The sequence below is a fragment of the Aricia agestis genome, chromosome 2 (assembly GCF_905147365.1).
Source record: "Aricia agestis chromosome 2, ilAriAges1.1, whole genome shotgun sequence".
In the NCBI taxonomy this organism is placed as follows: Eukaryota; Metazoa; Arthropoda; class Insecta; order Lepidoptera; family Lycaenidae; genus Aricia; species Aricia agestis.
Genome location: NC_056407.1, coordinates 4,684,425 through 4,697,379, shown reverse-complemented (window position 1 = coordinate 4,697,379; position 12,955 = coordinate 4,684,425). Strand labels below are relative to the sequence as shown.

General features: G+C 36.3%; 1 protein-coding gene across 2 annotated transcripts in view; it reads left to right on the top strand.

Annotated features, from left to right (window-relative positions):
• Nucleotides 1–12,955, top strand: part of LOC121740009 — a 66,914-nt gene that overhangs the window by 37,498 nt on the left and 16,461 nt on the right. The window contains exons 3-10 of one of the 2 annotated variants that reach the window (XM_042132678.1): nucleotides 3,345–3,434; nucleotides 5,389–5,537; nucleotides 6,074–6,186; nucleotides 6,526–6,720; nucleotides 6,941–7,046; nucleotides 7,383–7,446; nucleotides 8,393–8,487; nucleotides 8,706–8,794. In XM_042132678.1, coding sequence (XP_041988612.1) covers nucleotides 3,345–3,434; nucleotides 5,389–5,537; nucleotides 6,074–6,186; nucleotides 6,526–6,720; nucleotides 6,941–7,046; nucleotides 7,383–7,446; nucleotides 8,393–8,487; nucleotides 8,706–8,794 — 901 coding nt within the window. Of the gene's footprint in view, nucleotides 1–3,344; nucleotides 3,435–5,388; nucleotides 5,538–6,073; nucleotides 6,187–6,525; nucleotides 6,721–6,940; nucleotides 7,047–7,382; nucleotides 7,477–8,392; nucleotides 8,488–8,705; nucleotides 8,795–12,955 lie in introns of both variants that reach the window. The other variant, XM_042132677.1, reaches the window with a different exon arrangement.

Here is a 12,955-nt window from a genome sequence, read left to right as displayed (position 1 = left end):
TGGCAACAGTAAGGCACTTGAAATTTTCACAATATCCTTAATTATATATATTTTGTACTTTTATAATAAACTAGACGTTCCACGCGACTTCGCCCGCGTAAATTAGATATTTTACAGACAAATTAGTCCACAAAAAATAGCCTATGATCCTTCACGTGGTCTACTTCTAATATATGTGCCTAATAACAGAAAAATTGCTTCAGTAGGTAGTTCGTGAGATAAGCCCTTTCAAATAATTTCCCCCGTTTTTTCCACATTTTCCTCTATTTCTTCGCTCCTATTAGTCATAAGCCTGCCATAAATACCAGACGAGTGTAACGTGTAATGTAACTCACCGTGTAATGCAACACGAATTCTACGGACTGTGGGTCACGAGCATTACATGTAACGCTCGGGGTTTTAATCCATCGGCTGTCGGTTTTCGCGTGAGCACAAAGGCTCGTTTGGACAATTCGCTTTGAGTTCGTGTGCCGTCCACACTGTTGACGCTAAATTACACGTAATCTTACATTACACGTTACACTCGTCTGGACCCGGCTTTAGCGTGATAAAATATAGTCTTATAGCCTTCCTCGATAAATTAGCTATCTAGCACTGAAAGAATTTTTCAAATCGGACCAGTATAAGTAGTTCCTGAGATTAGCGCGTTCAAACAAACAAACAAATTCTTCCGCTTTATAATATTAGTAAAGATAATAAAATTAAAATAAATATTTAAGGGAGAGCGAAAATTTTTTTTCTATTTTCGTTCTCTAATGGTACGGTGTTCACTTGGCCGATTTTTTAAATACTAGTCCACTCGATTTTGAAAAATCTTATACGGATTTGAAATGTGCTATAGCATTTACACATAATTTTACTGCCAAGAATTTAGATTCCAAAAATAGACAAGTTTCACAATTTTGTGAAATAAATTACTTGCCTGCATGATATTTTTTCCATACTACTAACGCCATCTATGAGCAACTCGGTGAAGTTACTTAAAGTATGTGTAAGATATTTTATCTAAACTTGGCTTTATGATAAACCGGCACTCTAACCTTGCATTGTAGTTAAAATTTCATTAGCAATATAAAAATTTGGTATCTGAATAAAAATTACTGTCAGAGATACATACATGTTTTGTTTGAACTCGATAATAAATAATAATTAATGGTACTATAGTTTGTGCAATCTAAGATGATATGGGTGACAGTTTTCATGTTCCTTGCTACGGTTTTTTTTACAAGAAAACAAAAAAATCAAAATGTAATAAATTATATTCCATCTACAAAAACAAATGTTTCCTATAATAATTGTAAATGAATAAAAATGAAAAGATGCTAAATGCTAACTTATTAATAAAAAATATAAATATTAACTGTGAAATAGGAGTATAAAATTATTGTTACGAAAACATTTGAAAAATGTCATATGCATGAAACGGAACTTATGTCAATAGAGATTGACACTGTTGAATCGAAATCAAATCGATAAAAAAGGGCGGCCATCTTAAATCGCCGGCACCACTGAAATCTGTACGAAATCGATAATTTCGATTGCAATTCCTTTACGAAGTGAATATTTTTAAACTATCGATTAATTTTTGTTAGGTAACTTCCCTACTATTGTCAATTATAAAGTGTCACGCATATCATCATAAAACGCACAAACTATAAACAAAGATAATCTTATACAGTGTGTAACAAAAATAAGTGATAATACTTTAGAGTGTGTACGTGTTCCTTGTAGAGAGTTCATTATGAAAGTAGCAGCTCTGAAAGACGAATTTTTTTTTCACTTTTGTATGGGCAAGGGCCCGAGCGTCACGAGTTTACCCATACAAAAGTGAAAAAAATTTTTGGTCTTTGCGCTGCTACTTTCACGGTGAACTCTGTACAAGGTACACGTACACACCCTAAAGTATTATCACTTATTTTTGTTACACTCTGTATATAAAATTCTCGTGTCACAATGTTCGTTCCCGTACTCCTCCGAAACGGCTTGACCGATTCTCATGAAATTTTGTGAGCATATTGAGTAGGTCTGAGAATCGGCCAACATCTATTTTTCATACCCTTAAGTAATAAGGGTTGTTCACATTATTAAAAATTATTTATGTGGCAAAACAACGTTTGCCGGGTCAGCTAGTAATATGTAAATTGTACACAGATCAATAAGATCTACAATTTGATTAAAATATAATATTTAAAGCAGCTCAGCGTAATTTGAATGTTGAAAGTTAACTTTTTTTGATTACATTTTATATATAATAATATACAAAGTGTAACAAAACTAAGTGATAAGGGTGTGTATGTGTTCCATATACAAAGTTTACTGTGAAAGTAGCAGTATATTATCCTCATTTAAATTAACTAAGACTTTGATGTCTGTCCGTCTGTCTTGTTCTTGAGTTACAGCCTGGAGCTGTAACTCAAGAACCGCTATAGCTAGATTTCTGAAATTTTCACAGATTGTGTATTTCTGTTACCGCTATAATACCAAATACTAAAAATAAAATAAAATAAATATTCAAGGGGGGCTCCCATACAAGAAACGTAATTTTTTGGGTCTTTTTTGCTCGTAATCAATAATGGTAGCAGCTAGGCGTTTGAAATACTCACAACATTCTCAAATATATTTGTACTACAATAATTAATAATAAAATTAAAATAAAATAAATATTTAAGGAAGGCTCCCATACAAAAAAAAACAATTTTTTGTCAACTTTCGCTCAATTACGTTACGGAATCCTTCGTGCGCGAGTCCGACTCGCACTTGGCTATTTTTAAGAGGATACACCAGGGGCTAGAGAAATGAAAAAAAAGTACGTGTAATATCTATAGCTGTCTCCCTTACCTCAAGCCTATACCGCAGAACGCGATAGAGACAACTGCAGAAAATCCAGAAAATCAACGATTCGTTGTCCCCTGATTCCTTCTCCAAAACTTAACCGATTTAAGTAGTTTTTTCATTAAAGATTAAAAAAAGGATTGAGCTGTGTTCCTATGTTTTGCTTTTTTTTGTATAATCTAGCCAAATCTGTTTTCTGAACGTTTGAACACAGCGGAAAATCTGGCCATTTTTTTGGGTTTTTGAACGTTCATATCTTATTTAATAATTAAATTATGACAAAAAAGAAAACATAGGGACATTGTATTAGTGGCCGTAGATATTCAGGAAAAAAATTATAACTCTACTAGCATTATCCAGGGAGGAAACAGGGGACAACGTTTGTATGGAAAAAAGGGCGGTGTGGACTCCTCTTAATTTACAGACATACCAACGTAACATTAAAAAACATTGATATTAGATTGTAAGGGACTACCTACATCCAAATATTAAGTATATTGTATGATTTCCAGCGCTGTGGGAGGAGCAGGAGACACCGGAGTATGACATCGACACGGAGGATGAGAAGTGGCTCAAACAACAGAGGCATCCAGAGCTGACAGGTACATTGCTTGTTAATTAAAAATGTTCAAATCATTACTACTGCAGACTGCTTAACTACATCTCTCATCCGCGGGGCTAAAATGGTCGCTTTGAAGAATCATGATATGAATCATAATACGATTCATTTTTCTAAAATCGCAAATGCAACTCTGCTTGCAATTCATTTTTGTATTTTTATACTGATTTGACATTTGTCAGTTTGACAGTTTTGACAATTCATTTGCTGAATTGATTGAGAGGAATTGCTAAATGTGACCATTTTAGCCCCGCTGCCCTAAGTTATAACTTATAAGTAAAGGAAGTATCTGTATAGAGCAGTGGTCGGCAACCTTTTGGCAGGCAAGGGCCACGAGTTGGCAAAACAAACTAAAGACGGGCCGCAGACCTTATACTCGTATTAACCCTAGAAGCCCAATATATCATGCATAAAGGACTTTTCTAGACCACAATTTAAAAAAAAAAGTTTCAACCTCTCTGATGGATGGATGGCACTAGTAAAAAGTGAGCTGTAAATTTGTAAGAGAGTATTATAAAAGGATTCAGAAAAATAAACTAAGTTTTTATTAGAAAATGACACAAACATCTATTTTTGTTGCGATAAATACTGGCCATATTAGAAAACACTGTTTTTGATATTTATAAGTTATAAGTTATTCACAAAACATTCACCAAGTAAAACGTTCGCGGGCCGCGTGTCGCCGACCGCTGGTCTAGAGCCATCTAAGGCCATAACCAAAAAATGCAGTTGTTCATACTTCATATTTTTAGGGGTTCTTGATAAAATACTTTTGTCGAATATAATTTTCCCTTACCATAAACAATAACAGATTATAATTAAAGTACATTTTATTTACACGCCCGCCTCAAACCTATATTTTTTTATTACTCTTATATAAAATCAGGCAATGTCCTTTATTCTATGGCTCACTCTTTAACTTTTATTGTAATTGGTCTTATTCTGATCGAAATCATGGTGGTCTTATTCTGATCGAAATCATACAAGGTCATGTTTTTGACAGCTGATATTCTCCATTTGAAAATTATGACCAATCTTTAAATTCAGCATTAGTCACATCTCACAATGATGACGAAATATGGCGGATACACTATCATGATTACCTAATCTATGATAGCAATGAGTTGGCAGGACAGGCAGGATGCAATAAGCGTTTTATATTAATATTTATTAGTTTTTTTTTAATGCGTAAATAATTATAATAAATGCGAAAGTGTTTCTGTTTGACTGTACCTCTTAAGAGCCCGGGTGCCATCGAAATTTTCATATAAACGTAATACCAAGATCATTTCCCATACGAGAATATTTACCATATTTGAGATATTATTCAGCTTAAGATAGTAATGACCTAGGTTCCCGTACAAAGATTCACTGCAAAATATCTATATACCTACCAAAAATATGAACGATTACAATATTTACATACTAAATTGTACCTCCGTGGTCTAGTGGTATAGAGCGCGGCTCTTGACTCGGAGGTCGTGAGTTCGATTCCCGCGTTGGAAACATATTATTTCCAAGTTTGGTTAGGACAATGCAGGCTAATCACCTGATTGTCTGACAAGTAAGATGATCCATGCGTCGGATGGGCATGTAAAAAGTCGATCCTGTCCTGCGCCTGATCTCTCGCCAGTCGTGTCGGTCTTCCGTCCCACTGGTTTATGAGAGTTAAGGAATAGAGTATAATAATAGGAAGTCCTGCGCACACACTTGGACACTATAAAATCACTCCTGCGTAGCAGGCCTGGTTTCAATGAAACCGGCCACCGTCACCGAAACCGGCGTGGGAGCTATTATATTACATGCATACACTCCTCTTTCCCTAAGTGTAAATAGATGTTACAATCCTCCATTATTGTGATCAATGCAGATCTCTTAAATTGAATCGATACCAAAAGTATAATATCCATTCTTATTCATTACCTTTCTGCCAACAGAGCTGAAATTCGAGCAGATGATGGACAAGCTGGAGCGCAGCTCGGGGCAGACGGTGGTGACGCTGAGCGAGGCCAAGCTGCTGCTGGAGCGGCACGACGACCTCGTCACCGCCGTCTACGACTACTGGCTCAACAAGCGCCTCACCACAGTGAGTTCACACGCACATCATTCGTCTACCACCATTATACTGTAACGAAAATAAGGAGGCACACAATTTTATACAAACTTTGATACGTTTTATCAAGTTTTGTGCTCTTACAGTCTCACACAGATGATTAAATGAATGATGAAAGTCACACTTGCATTCTGTTAATTTATTCCACGGTATTATAATAAAGAAGGTTCGAAAAAACTCACTAGAGCTGAGCTTTTTGTCTGCAAGCAGGAAATAAATTTGTATATCCATGTAATATTGCATTTTCAATATCAGATCCCGCATTAGCATTAAGCAATTTACTCAGAACTAGAGATCGCCCAATGGTCGAAATTCGACCTTAGTTCAACAACATTAGGACTTTATCATAATATATTTTTCACTCCTTCATCATATAAACTATAACTGTGCAAAATTTCATTTACCAACATTTCCCCATTTTTCTTCAAAAGGGATACAAAGTTTTTGGCTCACGTATTAATATATAGATAGTAAGGAATTGTTAGGAGTACTTTATTTTTATTTTCTAGCAACATCCGCTGGTGTTGTCTGTGAAGACAGAGAACAAGCCGGGTCAGTCCACCAACAACCCCTATCTGGCTTTCAGAAGACGGACAGAGAAGATGCAGACGCGCAAAAACAGGTAAACAGTCAAATACTTTACAGCATATTATGTTTTATTGTAAGTAGGGCACTCAAATATCTAATTTACAATATATAATCTTCTCTTCTTCTTATATATAAATATATAAATATCTTTCAAAAAGAATTGAATTTCCTAAATTCAAAATTTATCCTAGGCTAGATTTCATATACCGGCTTCGATAAAATCATCTTCAGGTCCACCAAGAAGTCACAGCATTCAATATCATATATAATACGAGCTGGTCGATGTCATTATCATGATATTAGTTGTTGAATAATTTAACGGCCTTGGGTTATGTTTTATGCGTATTTTATTGTAAGTTTACGAATATCGCAGGAAAAACGACGAGAGCTCGTACGAGAAGATGCTGAAGCTCCGTCGCGAGCTGGCGCGGGCGCTCACGCTGCTAGAACTCGTGACGCGTCGCGAGCGGGCCAAGCGCGACCTGGTGCGGCTCACCGCGCTGCTCGCCGAGCGCCGCTACGCCGCCAGGGACTTCGCCGCGCAGCTCCAGCCCGACATACCGCCCAGGTACACCACACTCACGTTTCAGGAGGGTCTCAGTCAGCCTTAAATTCAGGGACATACGAAAATTTTGAGGAGGTTAAAAAGAGGAGAGGAGGTTTGGGGAGGGTAAAATAAAAACCCATATAGGAATTATCTACATTTTGCAAATTATACTTGATTTCTGCAGTTTGTTTATTTTTTATTGTCCAGTCACTGGTAAGTACATTTTACATATTTTTTTCAGGCCACAGTACACCATACCGCTGTCCACGGCTAACTTCCGTCGCGACTACACCACTATACACTATACGCCGCGCGCGCCATCCACGCCCATCGATCAGCCCAGACAGGTACGTCTCCAACTCTTGTCCGCATTGATAACATATACAATGCATACGATTATTCTTATACTATAATAATTGCATACATTGTATTCAAAAAATTCAAAAATTCACAAAGAATAGGCGGGTAAGATCGTAGGGCATATTCTTTTTTTTTTTCTTTCAACAATTTCAACAGTTTTAGTAATTTTGGGTTTAACAATTTTTTATTATTATTATAACGTAGCGTAGGAGTCAAGGGTACCTTTACACGAGGCCTATAATGTTTGTATGTAGTCGGAAAGTCCTGTGCGTACGTTGAGTGGTGTGAGCGTGTTGTTATGGGCGTGGTTGGTTCCGTTACAGCGCGAGAAGCGTCCGTACAAGAGACGGAAACACAGGCACCACGCGGCCGGCGCCGTCCCGCGAGGTGAGTGCCCCGCCGCCGCGCCGCCGCCAGGTACCGCCCCCCCAGGCCAGGCCAACGCCCACACAGCGTCATTGCGACGCATCGGCTGAACCGATTGAGCTATGATTGATACGCTGGCAGTGTATACTGTTAAGGCTATTTTAACAATCTGTACTATGCTGCTTAGAAGCTATGTGCGAATTACTTAATATAGAGGAATATCGACCTAAGCAGTATGTAGCTTTAAAGGTGTAAATGTTGATTTATAACAGTGTGTGTAATGTCACAACGCTTTAATTGATTGTTAGTATGCATTAAACAACACTAGCTATTTGACCGAGCTTTGCTCGGTATTCGATAAAACACGAATAAAATGACATTTTCTAAAAATGATTCCTAGCTAGATCGATTTATCGCCCCCGAAACCCCCTATACACTAAATTTCATGAAAATCGTTGGAGCCGATTCCGAGATTCCAATTGCTCGTTTAAAGATATAAGATTCAGTGTCACAAAAAACACAGCTATCAAGAAAATGTCAAAATGTATTATGTTCAGTCTGATGTGTCGCAACGGCTAGGGACGATACCGGCTTACCCCTTAGTTTTGACTCTCATTTTACAATATTTTATGATAAATCTTATTTTACAAACAATTAATAGCAAAAGCTAACACTTTCGGTGTAATTAATGAATCACAAGACATAATCAAAATAGCTATTTAAGAGTTAATATTTTATAAGCAAATTCTACACAATGTAGTATCATTTAAGTGCTACTAAAATATGAGCCGATTTCAAAAAATAGATTTTCATAAATAGATTTTAATGTTTTTAATTCTATATCTACTAACAAATATTTAAATAACTGAAATCAAAATATAAGTAACAATTTACTATTGGTCTAATATACTTTCAAAAATTTAACTTTAAGGATTAAATATAAAATTAGAATTCATAATAATTTCAGATTCTGGAGTGTGTACATCATCAGAAGAGGAATCTGCCCCACCTGACGATGGACCATTCGCTTTCCGGAGAAAACCAGGATGCTTCTATGAGATGGTAAAAAAATAATAGACATCTTTGTTAATGTGTATCCTGATAAAAAATTACTTAAAAGAATAAATGCTATCTTCCTTAGTTAAAAGTTAAATACATAAGATAAAAATATAGAGAAAAGAGACAACATTCGCAATGGGTCTACAACCTTTACATTGAAAAAAGGCCAATGTTTCAATAATTTTTTTCATAGATTGTATGACGTATCTTTCGTATTTCAGCCAACCTCGACTCTATATGGTGATCCAATGGACTCTGATAACCCACAAAAAGATGGACTCTTTGAACATGAACTGGATGAGAGGACCAGGTATGGTATTTTATACAAAATGACACAATTTTTTACGGATATAGTTTTTTTTTTTTTTTTTTAATCATTTTATTTTACAGAGACTTAACACTCAGTGTTAATGTCAGCCTCATAGGTGAATACAGTGTTCCCTACATAAGGGACAGATCCAAAAAACTTTATAATTTTATTGCCTCTGGGGACAACGGCTCCGAAAGTACACTATTGATCCGTCCATTGTGCAGGCAGCCAAAGTCACCTAAGAGCCTTGATCTTAGCTCTGCAGTCCGAGCACACTCCAGCAAAACATGATACAGGTCTTCGGGCTTCTCGCACACATCGCAATTAGGCGAAGGCTTAATTCCAACCAAGTAGCAAAATTTATTTGCTGGAATGTGCCCAGATCGTAATCTAAAGGCTGACACCAACAACTTTCTCGATAAATTACACGAAATAAACCAAGGCTCCCATACTGGTTTATTCTGGATGATTCCGTACCAAACTCCAACACCTCTTTGTAATTCCTCGCCGAAATGGTATTCCCATTTCTCGAGCGCCTTTTCCTTAATTTGATGACGAAGCTCATTTACAAAAGGTTTAGAACAGACCACGGGACCATCCATAACTGCACTCTTGGCAAGCGCATCCGCAGTTTCGTTTCCAATTAAACCGACATGGGCAGGAACACATTGCAGTTTAATTGAAACTTTTCCAGAAACATGCCGGAGTAAATCCAAAGCTTCGAAGGCTATCGGAGAGCCACGTTGCTTCGTGGCGCACCGACGAAGGTGTTGGAGAGCACTTACCTCTTTAACTATACTGTTATTGTTGTTCAAGTTATTAACATAAGTTAGTGATTCCTTAATAGCAAGAAGTTCAGCAGTCATTATATTATTATCTCTATGTAATTTAAACTTCTGTGAAACGTTTAATTGGGGATCGAAGAAGGCAGCTCCGACACCTTGAGTACATTTAGAGCCATCCGTATATAACTTATAACAATCAGAATAATTATCAGATATGAATTGCAAAAAATAATTTTTAAGTTCACAATCAAATAAGCTCCGTTTTGGAGCCATATCGCCAACTTTATCGACAATGAGTTCTTCGACATCTATTGAAGACACCCATGTGTTTAACGAATACGCCTCTAACTTTTCACTCACATATACATTAATATTACTCCATTCAGAGTTAATTTGTGCTAGAATTGGGAGATTAGTATTGCTAAAATAATTTCGTACTAAATTTAACTGATCTAAAGAATATAACAAATCGTTGCCTAGTCTAGACTTAAATTTAAGCAAGAATCTACTCGCCAACACGTACCTACGTATATGTAAGGGAGGAATGGAGAGTTCACTCTGCATAACAAACACTGGAGTGCTACGTATAAAAGAGCCACATATTCTCAACGCTCTGTTTTTTAGAATATCGAGCTTTTTAAGATGTGTTTTAGCACAACTACCATATATAAAACTAGCATAGTCCAGTCGGCTCCTTACAAGAGAAATATAAAGACGGCGAATATATTGAGGGTGAACTCCCCACGACCTACCCGATAGAACTTTTAAGACGTTCAAACATTTATAGTTTTAGCACACAATTCATTTACATGAAGACTCCATTTTAAGGACGAGTCCAGCCATAAACCTAAGTATTTAACTTTATCCACCACGTTAAGAGATGAACCGTTAATCTCAATATCAATATTAAAACTTCTTCTAGTTCTATTAAATACACAAATATTAGATTTAGATACAGATAATTGGAGACCAATACTATCTAAATAGTTAATCACGGCCTTTATAGCTAATTTAAGAGAGCAAACTGCTTCTAGAGTATTACCATTTACAACTGTTTTGTATAACACGAAATCATCAGCGTATTGGGAGTTATAAACATTATTATTTACAATAATTCTAGAAATACCTCTAGTTGCAATATTAAATAAACTAGGAGAAAGGGGGTCCCCTTGAGCTAGTCCCTGGTTTGTACATCTAATTAATAATGCTACTACTTTACTAAGATCATCTAAAACAATTGTACAACGACGATTAGACAAAAAATTGAATAAATATTTACAAATAAATTTACCGATTCAAATTTCCTGCAAGATATGAATTAATGCAGTTATATTTACATTGTTGTCGGCATTCTCAATGTCTGTGAAGCAAGCGATTGTTGGCTCTCTTCTGGCAAAACCTAATTGTATATGAGATGTAAGTAAAGCTAGGTTATCAACACAAGTTTGTCCACGTCTAAAACCAGTCGACGTGCCGCGAAGGAGGCCCTGGCTTTCAATAAACCACTCCAATCTTCTTAATAGAATCAAATGGAATATCTTACACGGACAAGACATTAATGAGATAGGACGTAATGAGGAGGTAAGAGTGGGATTCCTTCCCGGTCTAAGAATAGGGACTATTTGTATGTCTCTCCACTGATCAGGTACATTACTTGACATTAAAATTAAATTGAAAAATTTTAAAAGCATACACTTAGCATTATTTGGAAGATAATAGATAGCCGCGAGAGTAATGGGTGATTCTATAATGGAAGGTTGTCTTTCTGGCAAAATTGGCTCCTGCTCGGCAACATAATCAGGGGTCAAGCAGTAGCTTTTCAGCATTAAGAGGATCTACAGTATCTCTGCGTCCAGTGTTGCCTTTGATCCATCGCATCTTTCTCCACATAACGGATGCTGATGTTTCGTGGTTGATACTGGAACAAAATTCTCTCCACGACTTAGATTTTTCTTTTCTTATAAGTAATTTGGCTTGGGATACTTTGTTTTTCCATAGAAGCAAACTAGAAGGTGTAGGATTACGCCGTAACTGCGCCAATGCAAGACGCCGTTCAGCAACTGCCTTTAAAAGATCCTTATTCCAATAATGTTTGGGTTTGAAGTTTGATGTGGGGTCTTGACAAATTTTAATCCAAGGGATGTATGTGCTTATCAGCCAAATATTTAATTTGATTTGTAAAACTATCATAGCTCGTTTGGACATCATTCACCTCTTCATGAATAAACATTGTCGTTGCTTCTTTAGTATATTCTACCCAGTTAGCTGCTTTATAATTTCTTTTTTTAATGTATCTGTTCGTTTTATAAAAACCACAACTTAACTTTAACACTAGATGATCACTGCCTAAGGATTCATTTGTAACCTGCCAACTCATATTGACAGCAATGTCTGTGGAAGCAAATGATATATCAGGCGAGGTTTTTTGAAAGCTACCGTTAACCCACTTCACTCTAGTAGGCGCTCCGTCATTAAGACATATAAAATCATTTTCAAACATAGCTTTATAAACAGCTTCACCTCTTCTATCGGACTTGCAAGACCATAGAGTGTGATGCGCATTAAAATCTCCGATTATAAGATAACCTGTTTTGAATGTATTGAAAATCGCATCCCAATCCTGTTGACTTGTAGAAATTGAAGGCGGACAATACACAGCAATCACGTGCTTTAATGTAGGTACGTTAAAAACTTCAATATTGATTATCTGGATATCAGAGTTAGAAATATTAGAAACTCGTTCAGAATATTTTATTGATTTATGTATTATGGCGCACAAACCACCATATGAATCGTCTCTGTCTGCTCTCACTATATTATAACCAGAAAATTTCAGGCTTACACTAGATGAAAGCCACGTTTCACTCACAAAAGCCATATGTATTTTGTCTTGTGACATCAAAAGTTCAAAGTCACTGGCCTTACGTTTTAAACTGTTAGCATTCCATTGAAAAATGTTGATACCGCTGTGTAAAGAATTGATATTACTGGCCATTATTGTTTCTTCCCAAAAACTTAAGCACCGTCTCAAAATTCAACATTTTAAACTTATCTTTTAAACTTCCTTCTGCTACAAAAACTTCTCTTATTTTATCTAAAATCCTTTCTAGCAAACGTTTCCTTTCCTTACGATTAGTACTAGAGCTAGACTTTTCAACTTGCTTATTTTCAATATGGATTTCAGCACTAGTTATCTGAAATGTATGAAAAACATCCTCGTTATCGCGTCTGACGTCTAGACTTTTTTTCCTTGATTTATTTTTGTTCTTTTTCTTGAACTCAGTTGTGGTAGACGACTCTTGATTAGGCGTCATAGAAACACACTCATCTAATTCCATAATGTCATCATCACTATCATGTAAAGTTTCAACGGCTG